The sequence below is a fragment of the Primulina tabacum genome, chromosome 11 (genome assembly GCF_025594145.1).
Source record: "Primulina tabacum isolate GXHZ01 chromosome 11, ASM2559414v2, whole genome shotgun sequence".
NCBI lineage: Eukaryota > Viridiplantae > Streptophyta > Magnoliopsida > Lamiales > Gesneriaceae > Primulina > Primulina tabacum.
In genome coordinates, this window is record NC_134560.1 from 1,552,965 (window position 1) to 1,568,061 (window position 15,097).

At 32.4% G+C, this 15,097-nt stretch overlaps 1 protein-coding gene across 1 annotated transcript; it reads right to left on the bottom strand.

The window, feature by feature from the left end:
* Nucleotides 1-7,072: 7,072 nt before the first annotated feature.
* Nucleotides 7,073-9,737, bottom strand: LOC142518952 (putative WRKY transcription factor 31). Its single transcript, XM_075621815.1, has 6 exons — nucleotides 9,186-9,737; nucleotides 8,950-9,051; nucleotides 8,708-8,872; nucleotides 8,292-8,615; nucleotides 8,076-8,189; nucleotides 7,073-7,969 (listed from the first exon to the last, which is right to left on the bottom strand). The coding sequence occupies exons 1-6, from the start codon at nucleotides 9,501-9,503 to the stop codon at nucleotides 7,277-7,279; spliced, it is 1,716 nt and encodes a 571-aa protein (XP_075477930.1). The 5' UTR covers nucleotides 9,504-9,737; the 3' UTR covers nucleotides 7,073-7,276.
* Between the last annotated feature and the right edge of the window lie 5,360 nt (nucleotides 9,738-15,097).

The following is a 15,097-nucleotide window of genomic DNA, read 5'->3' on the forward strand; positions in this document are numbered from 1 at the left end:
AATAAACCTACCTAATCAAATGTACCAAACACTGCCTCAGAGTATCCATTAGATTATGGAAGAAAGGCTTCCACATTCAACGGCTGATTCTCCCATTGGACTAGGCAGCCGTTCACAATATTTGGCCACCAACTCTTACCATACATGGGTTGCATTTCCAACAGAGATCTCTTTGAAACCAAGTCCCAATATTCCACCAAACTTGGCCACCAAAGATGTAACACTTGGTTCTCTTGTTGCCTCGATAAATTCAACATGCAAATTTCCCAAAAAAAAACAGATTTTACAGTAAAATTTAGTAACCAGAGATCCAAAGATAAGAAAGCTAAACATCAGAATCAAAATCCAATCAAAGCGGAGAAAAATTTAAACCCAAACCTATTACTCTATGACCCAACAACTCTTTGGGCACTTAAAATGGGTCAGACAAGAAACTTCGAACAGGCTAGAAAGCAATATAGGTCCATAAAAGCTCAGGCCCGTTATCAGAGCGGGCATTCCGAGGAGCAATGTCCAAGTCAAAGTCCAAGAGACTTTAGTACGGCGTACGGGTGGTGCGGCCCACACTTTCATATTTTTTTTATACAATTCCCAGGTCTCTGATTGGTGGCACGGTCACGACTTTGAGGTGCACGGAAGTCAAAGGCGTATCTCACTTAAGTGACAGCCTAGCACCTTGTTATCTTCACAATCTCCACCAAACTATAATTTAAAAGCCATTTCCATTCAACTACGGAATACCACCTACTCCCTCGATTACAATTCTTTGAAACAACTCATCTTAGCCATGTTGTATGCACTACTACTCTTCATAAATGTTTTGTTTTTTTAGGGCTGATCAAAATTTTCCAAAAACCGCCCGAACCGACCATACCGCACCACACCACGCCGTTGTATCTCATTTTTTATAAATAACAGCAATTAAAAAAAAAAGAGGAAACCGCCCTGCCCCCACCGTGCGGTTATAATTTTGGACCAAAATTGCACTGCACTGCACCGTCCCTTTATTTACAATTTTATTTACCTAGGGTTATTATTTATTAACAAACACAAGGTATTCTTATTCGCTAGATTTCTCATTTGTGCCGCCGCCTTCCCTCTTCCAAGTTCCAACTCTTCTTCAGGAAAAAATTTCTCCTCTTTCTATCTTGTTTATTTATTTACTACTTCTCTTTATACAAATATTCTTCCACATGATTGTGTAACCATGAGCCATAATGAAACATCAAGCACCCTAGAAGATGAGAATATGTCAAATATGGTAAATTTTAGTTTATATTTCTACTTCTAGTTTTTTCATTTAATTCTTTATTTTAAACTTGATTTTGGAAATGTGATTTTGTTTTTTAATTATCGTTCAGATTTTTTAGCAATCTTCATCCATAACCCATTTCGTTTTAAGCTAGGTTTTTTATTTATGCTGTAAATATCAAATTAGTTTTAAATTCATATCCAATAAAATTACCGTGTGTATATTATGAATGAGAGCAAATGGAATTCTCACACTAATTGTGGCATTCACTTGTAATTTAGTCTAGATTCAAGTTGTATTACAACAAAGAAATAAGAAGCAAATTAGAATAGTCAAGAATTTCAATGTGAAATGCATTTATGGGCCTCTTGCGTGAGGAATAAGTTGCAAATATTTTATAGCAATTTTCCTACTGAAATTAAAAATATTTCAGACAGTAATTTGCACACAAAAATTAAAGATTAAATTTAATTGAATTTGTATATATTTTTTAACAGGAGGATGCGAGAACTTCGAATGAAATTTCAACTTTGCAAATTCAAGCCCAAACAATGGCTCTAAATAAGGAGCAAGAGCAAGCTTCAAATATTGATCAATCAGGTGATGTCCCTCCACATATCAATTCATGTGTCACAGAAGAAGTAGATAAAAACTTTCACAAAAAACCACCTAAAAAAAAAGGAAAGCACAAGCAGTTGGTATCGTTACCAAAGAGGGTTCAAATATTAGCTCTGAAATATGGGGTCATTTCACGAGATTAAAAGATAGTAATCCACCGAGAGCCGCATGTAATTATTGTAGTAAAAGTTATGCTGCTCATCCAAAATTAAATGGAACAACTAGTATGTGGGCACATTTAGAGTCTTCATGCAAGAAGTATCCATACAAATTGGATAAGTCGCAAAAGACTTTGCAAGATTATAAGAATCTGAGTGAAAGTTTTATAAATAAAGGAAAGACCTTGAATGTTCAAGAAATTAGGACAAGTCTTGTAAAAATGATAATCATTGATGAGTTACCTTTTAGAATTGTGGAGGGTGAAGGATTTAAATTGTTTTGTGAAGCTATGGAACCAAGATTTGAAGTATCATCTAGGCATACTATTGCTAGAGATTGCATGAAACTTTTTCTTGATGAAAATAAAAAATGAAAAGGATTTTGAAAACCCAAAGAGTATGCTTGACTACTGATACATGGACATCAATACAAAATTTGAATTACATGTGTCTCACTGCCCATTGGATATCTAGTGATTGGAAATTGGAAAAGAGAATAATAAACTTTTGCATCGTTGAGAATCATAAAGGAGAAACAATTGCGAAACAAATTGAAGAATGCTTGATTCATTGGGGTATTGATAAATTTTCCACGATTACAGTAGACAATGCTACCTCTAATGATAGAGCAATCAATCACTTGAAAAGAAAATGCAAGTGGAAAGATAGTATCTTGAATAATGATTACATGCATGTAAGGTGTTGTGCTCACATTGTTAATTTGATTGTCAAAGAGGGATTGGAAGAGCAAAATGAGGCAATTATGAGAATTAGAAATGCTGTTAAGTATGTCAGATCTTCTCCGGCAAGGCTAAATGCTTTCAAGAAGTTTGTGGAAAAAGAAAAAATTGTTTCTAAAAGCCTTGTTTGTTTAGATGTTGAAACACGGTGGAATTCAACTTATATGATGCTTGAAGCTGCTGAGAAATTTGAAAAGGCTTTTGAAAGGTTTGGGGATGAAGATCAAAAATACATAAACTACTTTGATTGTTATGAATTGAATCAAGATGAGAATACGGATGGTAAAAAAGGAAAAGGGAAGGTAATTGGTCCTCCATTGGAGATTGACTGGATTGTTGCAAGAAACTTTGTTAAGTTTCTGAAAATTTTTTATAATGTGACTTTAAAGTTTTCTGGTTCATCATATGTCACTTCAAATATTTTTTTCCGTGAGCTTGCAATTATGCATGTTGGTTTGTCCAATATGATTAATAAGGGAGATTATCATATGATTTCTATGACAATTCGAATGAAAGAAAAGCTTAACAAGTATTGGGGAAGTATTGATAAGGTCAATTGGTATTTTGAATTGGTGGAAAGTGAACACTCCAAAATATCCTATTCTTTCTAATATTGCAAGAGATGTGCTAGCTATACCAGTATCTACCATTGCTTCAGAATCTACTTTTAGTACAAGTGGTCGTGTGATTGATCCATTTAGGAGTTCTTTATCTCCAAAAATGGTAGAGGCTCTTATATGCAGTCAAGATTGGTTACGTGGTACAACTTCTTTAGTTGATCTTCGCACAACAATAGAGGATGATGCCGAATTATTTGAAAAACTACAAAAAGGTTAGTACTTTCTATTTTTATTTATTATTAATTATTGTTTCAAGTGCTTGTTAGTTTTATTATCAATGTTTTATTTATTTCTCAGAATTGGAGGGATCGAGTCGTAAAATAGAAGAAGATGATGATTAATTTTGAAGAAGTATTTTCAAAAGGTTAATTTTAATAAGCATTATTGTTTTAATTTTCTTATGCTTATATTTTATTTCTTTAACAGTTGGATACTCTAATTCTTTTCTCCTGCAGTTGGATGAGTTTTAGAGCAAGATCATATATTTGCTACTTCCATATCTAGTGTTTAAAGTTTGAAAGTGACAAATGATAGGGATATTGCAACTACAGATATGATTTTTGGAAGAAAATATCATGTTCAATTGTTGTGATTGTATGGTTAAAAAAAAAACCATATGATTAATTGTTTGTGGGTGTTTTTGTTATGTTTGAACATATTAGAATTGTTTAACTTTATTTTGTCTCTTACTGTTATTTTATCTAGTTTTATTTTTTTTCATTATTGTTTTCTTTAATTATTTTAAATTTAAATAATTTGAATATTTGTTTTATATTTCCATTCTATTAATCATTCACAAAAACACCGCAAACCGACCGCAACCGCTCAAGACCACTCAAAACCGCGAAATCGATTTTACATATAAAACCGCAATAAAAAAAATAATGTATAACCGAACCGCAAATGACAATTCGGTTTGAATTTCTTACAAAAAACAGCAAAACCGCACCGTGATCACCCCTAGTTTTTTTAGTCAATTCTTGCGTGAATGCTTTCTAAAAAAATTTAATTCACTTATTATTAAAATAGTTTGAAATCAATTTTTTTTAATGTTGTATGAATTTTTGAATTTTGAAATCGATTTTGTGATTTTTAATCTATAGTTTATGTCGATTATTGTAATATTCAATAATAATGGAAGGTGATCAAAAAAATTATAACGTCATATAATTCTTAAATATTTGAACAGTACTTATTGCATGATAAAAAAATAAAATTAAGATTATCTCTATAATTTATCAAAACATTTTATGATACAATTGATAAAATAAATTTTTTATTTAAAATTTAAATTTTGCTGTATTTATTTACAACACGATAGTATTGATATAATACTGATACCCCAGAAGAGCCATCTATGACCCGAGACACTAAATGGATTGCCCAAATCATGGTAAGTTTGCTGAAGGAGCTTATAAGTAGACAGACAGGTGAGTGCTCAAGAAGTCATTCACCCGGGCAACCAGAGACCCGAGCTCTTGGATGAATTCTACCCGGGATGCCTTGGTAATAGTACTGCACTCGAGTGCGAGAGTAGGTGATATCTTATCCCGATAAGCGTGCTTGACAGAATCATATCGATTTGACGTGATGGAAAGGACATATCGGCGTGACATGAACTTGATAATAGATGACTATATGTGGTAAGTAGACATTGAAAATAAGACTATCGTTATCTTTCTTCCTATAAATAGCAGGTTTTTTTTTTTTTTTTTTTGCATTAAATAGACACATATATACACTAGTGGCATTGTTTTTCTAAAAACCTACATTGGTTTTCTTCATTTTCCACCTTCTGACTTAAGCATCGGAGTAGCCACATCGGACACCTCTTCGACGCTCATTCACATGTTTGTCTTCTTGTTTATAGGACATCATTGCAACCCTACTCCATAGAGATACTCTCAATTTGGGATATATCTTGCGGCTCACTTTTCCCTCATCAACTTCTTATCAGATTCAGTGGATTACCCGACCCAACTTGCCCTATTCACCTGGATCATATCAAATACAATGACACCTTTAAAATTTTCGAATATACACACAAACTCACACATTACATATCAATCCAAACACAAGGTTATTGATTTAAAACAATGACACATTTGTTGAATTTACGAACATTAAAAGAAACCCACACACACACACATATATATGGATTGAACTTATTTTAAATAAAATATATTTGGATTAATAGATAAAAATAATATTTAAAACTAAATATGTTATTTATGTCAAATAATTTTTAGTTCAAATAAATCAACAAAAAATAATAAGATATAATTAAAGATATAAACCTGCATAATTACACCACAGAGTTTAAAATATCTATAAAAATCTACATGAGCCCATGTAATTTTTTTGCCAATATGCGAGATTATATTAAACTCGATAAAAATCTATTACATCCAACAAAGTCAATTATTTAAAAAATCTATTAAATCTCTTAATTGAATACATTTCATTTAGACACAATTTGATTCGAATGATGGAGAATTTATAATATATGGATAATAAATACATATGTGTCAAACTATTCCAAAAAAACTATCATTTGATCAAATAGTGTCCTAATATAAAATATGATGCAACCAAAAACTCACTTCAAGTTGTAAGAAAATCTTCAACAACTTGAGTGTTTTATATCATGAGAATTTGTAGAGAGTATGCGTATTTATTGCCAGAATATCTGAATCCATTAGTATCAATCAAACTAGGTATTTATTGAAAAGAAGTAAATGATACTTTGTTTTCAGTATCCAGCTGTTACTCATGGCGAGATGTTGCCAATGCCATGCTTCTTGATACTGTCAAACCTGATAACTCATACTACTTTCAGCCTAATCACATCACTCTTGCGTACGCTGAAAGACCTGCCAATTATTATCGAAACATAACGTCTCATACCTGTGAACTCGAAGATAACACTTATATTGAGTGATGACCCGAGTAGCTCCGAGACTCCGAACACAACGGGGGTATCAAGAATTGAGAGGAGTCAAGACTACATGAATTTGAGTGGTCTTCTGATATTGCTCAGGTCGAAAACAGGACCGTGGAAGGAAGCAAAGTAGTGCTATTCCAATGGTATATTTTTATCTTTTAGTATTAGTATATGATTGCATCGAATTTTGGGAATTGAATCAAATAATTTAATGACAATTGATGTTTATCAATAATTTTAAACAATTTTTTTAATTAATTTTTGCATTGGGAATGGTCCCGCTCCAATAATCTCGATCGAATATTGCTAGCTTCTGCTCGAAGAGTCAACAAACGCAAGAAAGTACCAGATCACATTGTTTAAACTATTATCGACGGTGATTCTCTCTAAATTATATTATATTATCGATCAAAAATTTCGAAGGCTACGAAGTCTCCTCCAATCTGAGATCACATCAGCTCTCTATCTTACGATGTACGTGTCAAAATTTTATGGCCGGAGTTGTTGACCTCTCAAATCAGAATATACCATCTCAAACCTTTGATTTTTTCCACAACTGGGCCTTTGATCGGTTCTACAAGTCTCCAATTGTCTGCTTCTCAGTTGTTTTTTTACAATTATTATAACGATAACCATATTAAGGAAAATTGTGACAGATAATCCAAGAAACAGATCACTGGTTTTTGTCTTATGCTTTATTTACGTGTATATATATGAATAAATAAAAAAATTATTTAGATCAGCTGTGTTCTAATCTTACTTTCACTGGTAGAAGTACAACAAAATGGAACTTAAACAATATGGACATGTTAACTTCATGATATGGGACCCGGAAAATGAAAGAAAAGAAACAATCAAGAAAACTATCTGGTTCAAGTGTGACGAAAAATGGAATCATAATTAACAAGAAAATGAAGTGGAACCGTGGAAGAACGTTTCGACAACTAGTTCCCAGGAAAACTGCCGCTGGTTTTGTTGATATTGCCTTTATTTACGTTGTCGGGGGTGGAAGTGCTGTTATGCGGATGAGAACCGGCCATAATGGAGGTGATGGCGGCGGCAAGGGAGGCCATGAAATTAGGATCGGTGGTAATAGCCGCCGTGGCTGCGCTGAGGGTGTCCGCAAAAGAAGGGTGGTGCGGCGGCTGGTGAAGCTGCGGATGTTGCGACGTTGAACCCGTTAATTGAGCTGCGGCTTCGTTAATGTGATCCCAAGACATCTGGAGACCCGAAAACTTGGACTGATTGTAAAGGACATGACCATAAACCTGAGGAATCGATGATGGATTTGGAACCGGTACAAAATTTTGTGGGGGCACAGGAAATGGGACCTGGAAATGTGGTGAGGGTCTTTCAAATAGTAATGGGTTTGAATTTTGTGTGAGATCGAGTGTGATTGTGGGAAATGGAGCAGAAGCTGATATTGTAGCCAAGTTGGATGAACATGGGAGAACCGTTCTTGCTAAGAAATTGGGATTCATTAACCCGTCGGCACTGGGCATAGACCCTGAAAGGAGCATGTTTGCGGCGGCGGAGGTGGTGAACGCCATGGCCATGGCGGCCGGAGGTAGCGGGTGGTTGTGTGTTCCTTCATAGGTTGTGATCAAGATTGTTAGGTCCTCGGCACATCTTTGAACCTGTAATTGTCGTAGCATGCGAGAAATGATTAATTATGCGATGCTTAGAAAAATGTATGAAGAAAAATAAACAATCAGAACTCCACCGAAGAAAGTGAGTACATACTTGTTTGCGCACTGGACAACCGACTGCCATTGTGCACCGATAATAAGCTCGGGGACATGGGTTCCCTTTGGCCATCTTTTGTCCGTACTTCCTCCATTGGCATCCATCCGAAATCTGTTAATATCACACAAAAACAAACCCAAAATTAGCATAATTATGATTGTATAAAATTCGTAACTATTATTTCAAATAACAGAATACTACTAGTTTAGTTACCATGGGAGCTTCTGATCGTGCTCGAACTGAAACACGAACTTTACGCATGGTAGCCTCAGTAGATTGATCAGCGGACTTAACAGGATTCAATTTAGGATGCTTGTTAGGACCCAATCCTTCAGATTCCATGCTCCCTTCCCGCGCAATCCTTTTGTTCCTCGATAATTCCATGTTGTTGTTAGGGGATCCTGAAACAGTTCTTTCTTCTGATGAAGAGTTGGATTGTTCCTCCACCGACTGATTAGCGGGGGTTAAGCCCAAGAACTGTCGTGAAACTCTTCCATTTTCCTCTTCTTTTTCTTCAGTACTTTTTATGTCTACAATCTAATTTGAAGCATGTAATCGTGTAAAATCAGTTTAATCATCGATACAAGGAAACATTTATGAGATAATTAGAAATTTGACTAATTGACTACCTCGTGTTCTTGCGTACTATCAGTTCTTGAAATCTGTTGCTGCTGCATCAAAGTCACAAGATGCATCTGCATTGCTGTGTAGTTGTTGCTCACTTGAGTAAGCATCCCTCTCAACCTCTGATTTTCAGCGTTCATTCTTTCCAGTTCAACTTGAAGTTGTGCCAGCTAATTAAACAAAATCAAACCATTTTATCATGTATTCGACTAGAAGCACCGAAAACTACATTTCCTTGATTGATTACCTCATTCTTGGCTCGCTTATCATCAGCACGTTCGGAATATACGCCATCATCCACAGTTGATTGATCACTTCTTGTGTTAACGGTTACAAGTTGCAAACCAGTCTGTATTCAGCAGAAACCAGGAAAAAAAATCAATCGATCAACAATCTAAACCGAGAGCAAGCTTCCAGAAAATTAATTTCATCACATATATTAATTAGATTTCAACTTTATACACATAGATATATATGGCTCACATTTACATCAGATTCCCTGCGTGTATTTGCTTCAACATGTGGAACTTCGTTCTTAATAGTGGCGTTCGTATCATTAGCCGGCTTACTTTTCTCCGAGAAGAAGTCTACTACACCTAAGACCACCTTTTGTTGGCTGCCGGTGGGTTGCAAGGGCACTGCTTCAAGCTCTTCTTTTCCACTCGAATTTACCGGAAACATAATCAATCCCTTGTTCTTATTTGTCAACATCGGACTCAGGTTAAATCCAAAAATCGATTTGCTCCCAAAAAAACCAACTTGATCGGATTTATCAAGGGCAAGTCCCCATCCTTTGTCCATAAATAACAAAGCCCGAGATTGAATCAAGAAGAAATATATCAAGAACCAAATCTAAACAACTCCTTCAATAAACTCAGTGAAAAGCATGGCTATCTGAATTGCTTATGTAATAATATTGAAAAAAGCAAGAGGTGAAGGATCGAGAGTCTCAGAAGTCTTTTACGAATACAAAGCGCAAGCGTATATAAAAGAGGTTGGGAGGTGGAAAAGTCTTCGAAGACCAGAAACTTTTGAAGATTTAATGTGACTCTTGAAGTTAAAGGGGGGAAGACTTTAAGGGTATTTGATGAATTGACGTAAGGTAATGCGTCAGTGTAATTGGTTGCCAGATGGCGCCGTAGCCCAGATCTTAGACTTGGATAAATTCTCGTGAAAATGAAGAGGTTTCGTCCAAATCCCGCAAATACTAAGTTGGACTGGTTCATACAAGAAAATTAAAGAGTAGTGTTAATTAGGGGATGGAGGCTACCGTATGTGCTAATACAGATCCGCAGCCCGAGCTATGCGGCGGGTTCCACGTGAGGAAAATGAATAGCATGATGCAGAAAGTCAATGAAATTGACGGCCGACCTAGTGCTTCTAAGTGTGACCACCGGGTTAGGCAGTGATCAAATCTCATCCCTAAAAACTTTTCACACAAAACTCGAATAATACATGGTTCACTATACTTTTATCTATAATATAATTATAATTATATATGAACTATCAACCATCAAAACATTATTACATATAATCCGATACATCTAATTTTCATATGATGTTCACTTATTATGTTACTTACATACTTACCAATACGCGAATATCACCTCATTTATGGACACACGCAATCAACGAGCTGCATGGCAAAACTCAATAAATATATATAAAAATATAGTTTTGAAGTGAAAAGGTATCGGTGGGGACAATTTGGGCGTGCGGGTTTGGGGTAGGCGGGGGAGAAGAAAAAGAGGGAAGATAGGGCTTGATTTTTGATGCAAAGGGCAAGTGGGAAAAGGTAAAATAGGCAGTAGGGGGGACCGCCTAATTCATTATAGCGCATTTTTTGAGACTTCTCATGCTTACACCGTGACATCCTTGAAAATGTTCTAGTAATCTATAATCCGTGGATAAAGTGTAATCCCAAGTCGTAATCCATCAATGAATCAGTGGTCTAATTTCTCTTACTTTCGTGTAATATATGTATGCCGCAATTTCAACTACTACGTATATCTTTCTTTATTAAGCTAATCTTACATATGGCATACTATTGTTTAGTTTGAAACGGCATCAAAATTGTTTTGTGTAGTATTCACATATATTTTAAAAAATAATTATGGAATTTTTATTTATACAGTTTTGCAAATTTGTAATTTTCTTTTTTATTTATTCAAAATAAAACATGTTTTCATTTCGTTTGTTGTATTCAGCAATGTCGAATTTTGACGAATATATTATCGGATTTTAGAAAAAATAAAATTTTAGGAAATAAATTAGTATCACTAATACTAATGATAAATTTGTGTCATGCATGGAATATTTTGGCACTGGAAGAAAAAATCTTTAAAAAAATCTATAAATATTTTTTAAACATTTGCAAGCACTATCTTATTAAATTTATTAGTTTTTTTTTTTAAAAAAAAAAGAAAAAAAACTACTTGATAGATAAGATCTAGCTAAATGAAATCAAATTCTATACTATTAACTAAAAACTAAATTTTGTTAATTTTTTTTATAATTTTGAAAATATTCTTAAACTTTATATTTCACATTTTTCTTTATCTTCTCTCTTACAATTTCAATTTCAAAAATTAATAATTTTCATTTTAATTTTTTTTTAAATATACTACCTTCCAAGCATTGGGTTGCAGCACATTGTGTGCATTGCAACCCAATAATTTTAATAAAAGACAAAAATTTGTATGAGACAGTCTCACTGGTCGTATTTTGTGAGATGTATCTCTTATTTGGGTCATCCATGAAAAAGTATTTTTTTTATGCTAAGAGTATTACTTTTTATTGTGAATATCGGTATGGTTGACATGTCTCACAGATAAATATTCATGAGATCGTCTCAAAAGAGACCTATTTTTAATAAAATTAGAGAGTATATAGACGTACATCACAATTTTCAGCTTCTAATTGACACGTCAAGTCGTATGTATTCTTCAACAAGCATAAACCCCCTAAACTCAATTCAAAAATTAAAATTGTTGAACCATGTTCTGATATATCTATTACTATATATTAAGTTTTAGTACTACATTAAAGTTCCACTCGTTTCATGTTCATTTGAATAAACCAGTGGCAGTTTTATAATTAATTTAAAATTTAGTTTTTGCATTGTTTCATTGTGGTTGGTTATTATTACTTTCATTATTATCATCATCAATTCGGTGGCGGATGCAAGGGATGGCAGGCCTGTTTTGGCCCAAACTAGACAGATTTCTTAATAAAAACAATTTTTCTCCGCTATGTTTATAATCCAAATGAATTTTAGTCTAGGTATTGGTCCAAAATCTATTCTCGTTTATAATTTTTTTTATTATGTTATAAAATAGGTGAAATTGAATTATTATATTTTATGTATACTATCAATTTTATTCATACAGACTTTTCAAAAAATTTAATCACCCCTTAATCAATTTTTGTCTCCGATTGTTATTATCGTTAACACAAAAACTTCCGTTAGAAGGTCTAACAGATTAATTTTATGAGACAAATTTTCTATTTGAGTAATCCACGAATATTTATTATTTTTATGTCAAAAACATTAATTTTTATTATAAATATGGACATGATTGACTCGTCTCACGAATAAAAATATTTAAAAATATCTCAATAGAGATACCTACTATATATTAATAATTGTTGTAAATGGCCGACACGGACACGGATTGAAAAGGTAAAAGGGGAAACATAAGTCTCACATATAATTTTTCAAATGTTTGAAGTTACTTTTCGCTTGATATTCCGATATTGCGTTAATACAATTTTGAACTCGTACAGCTCTTATATATTTCTTTCTTCTTTCGTACGCGTAACTTGCAAATTTCAATATTTCCACCGCAATGGAACCGTGGACAAAAATTTGTGTGAGATGGTCTCGCTCTCACTGGTCATATTTTGTGAGATTCATCTCTTATTTGGGTTATCTATGAAAAAATATTACTTTTTATGCTAAGAATATATCGGTAGGATTGACCCGTCTCACAGATAAATATTCGTGAGACCATATCACAAGAGACTTACTCTTTTATCATTGTGAAAAAGATTCAGTTCACAAATATATTAATATTCGTGTGAATCTGACTTCAGTTAAAAATTGATAATAAAACATAAAAAGTTGATAGAAAGTAGAAACGTGGGTAAGTTTAATATTTCCACAAGTATTCACATTTAAAATAAGACTATCATCGAAAAGAAGAACTATCAACAAAACGTGTTTTTCCAATTAATCGACGAAGCCTTTTACTTTTGCTTTTGGAAGAAAAAGAAAATTAAAGTTGTGTTTTATTTGTTTGTACGTGGAATCGATAATAATTCAAATACATGCATGTAAACACAAGCTGGCCTACCCGACTACTTGTCCATGCAACAAATTCTCAATTGATGATTTCAATTTTGTCATTTTGTGAATTAGTTAATATATATATATACTTATTTATGTATGTACACTACATTTATATGACCGGTTATTATATACGATCGTCTCACAAATCTTTATTTATAAGATTAATGAATTTAATTCATATCTAGAATGACAAATCTTTATCATAAAACGAGTGAATTTAATTTATAGTTAGAATTAAAAATAATGCTTTTAAAATAAAAGATAATATTTTTGTATTAGTTGAGTTAGATCATGTTGATAATCAATATCATAACATTGATATGTGAAACGACGTTTGCATAGGAGTTGACAGTTGTTGTGCATATATGGTAATTATTAAAATGTTAGCAGAGATTAATAAAAATTATTTTCAAAAAATTAAAAGGTTGGTCGGAATATGCCATTTGGAGGTGAAAGCAGATGATAGTCCTGTGTTTATTCTATATACTAGAGTAAATTTTTTTTAAAATTTTGCTACACAAAAAATAAAAAATCAATTTTCTTATTTATAAATTATTCTAATGTTCATATTCCTTCTATATTACATGCGTTAATTCTTAGCTTTACTTTTTTGATGCAGTGAAATAATTTTATTAAACGAAAATATCGATTTTTATTTTGAATTTATATATAAAACAACAAATTTATTAACAAAAAAGAAAATTCGGAGCAAATATTTATAGTTTTTTTAAAATTTAATTAATAATGCAGGAGCAATTACGTGGAATGTGCGGTTTGATCAGACCACTACAAATAAGTTAATACGACTCACTTTTTCAAAATTTTAAATATAAAAAAACTTACTAGAACGATCTCACAAATCAATTTTTTCGAGATAAATTTTTTATGCGATCCAATTCATGAACCAAATGTTATTTTTTATGCTAAAAATATTATTATTCATGATGATTATGGATTAGGTCAACTCATATATCACAATTATCAATAAGACAGACTCAAAAAATACTTATTCTTTTAATTTTTTTTTATTATGTTTTTTTTTTTTTGGGTCAAGGGAATTGATGGAGAAGTTCTCAAGTCTCCCTAAAGTTTCGACGCAATATCTCTAATTTCAAAGACCATTTAAGACCAGCTCCATATTTGGCCTTAATTTGAACTTTTTCCTTCTTGGTTGTTAAATCTTTTAACTTTCACTTCACCCCATATCATGCAATCAATCTTCAGATTTTACGATTGCAGTGAAATCTTTGATTTTAACCGACCAAAACAATTATTAAATAAATGCTGACTCGAACACATATTGAATTTAATTTGTCATAAAATGTTAATTTTTATCTTTTATATTTCTCTTTTTCGCAATTTAGATGGTTTATATTTTTTTAAAAAATGGTTTGACTAATGACTAGCATTAATTACCCTATTCAATGTTGATTATGTTAGTCAAACAATGTTTAGGCCAGATCTGATTGTCACTTAATCAATAAGAACGAGCTAGGAAAATATAGATAATAAATCGAAATTGTCACTAATCTTATATGGCTGAATATATTTGAAAAAAAAAAAACCTCAGAAAATAGTGAATAGCAAGTTTACACTAAGCACCACCTTATATTTATATACGGCATGGTTTGGTACACACGATTGGATAAACATGTGATATATAATATAAAGATAAGTTAAGATAAATAAGATGTAGGATATTATAATATTTAATATTTGGTATGATTTTAATAAGAGTGATTAAATTTATATAGTAGATTGTAATGACAAAATTAACCTTATCATAATAAATTTTATAATTTCTTGCTTGAGTTCATATTTCTTATCTGTTCATGCGCCGACAGTGCTTACATGATTTATTTATTTTTACATAATTTTATATATTATATAATATGATAATTGAGCCCTTGATTTTGTGAGTCAAGTCAAATATTAATTTTTAAGGTTAATCGACTGATACTAATAATTTTATTGAGATTTATAAAAATCATTTATATAATTATCTCGAGTTCATTTATATAATTATCATATTATATAATATATA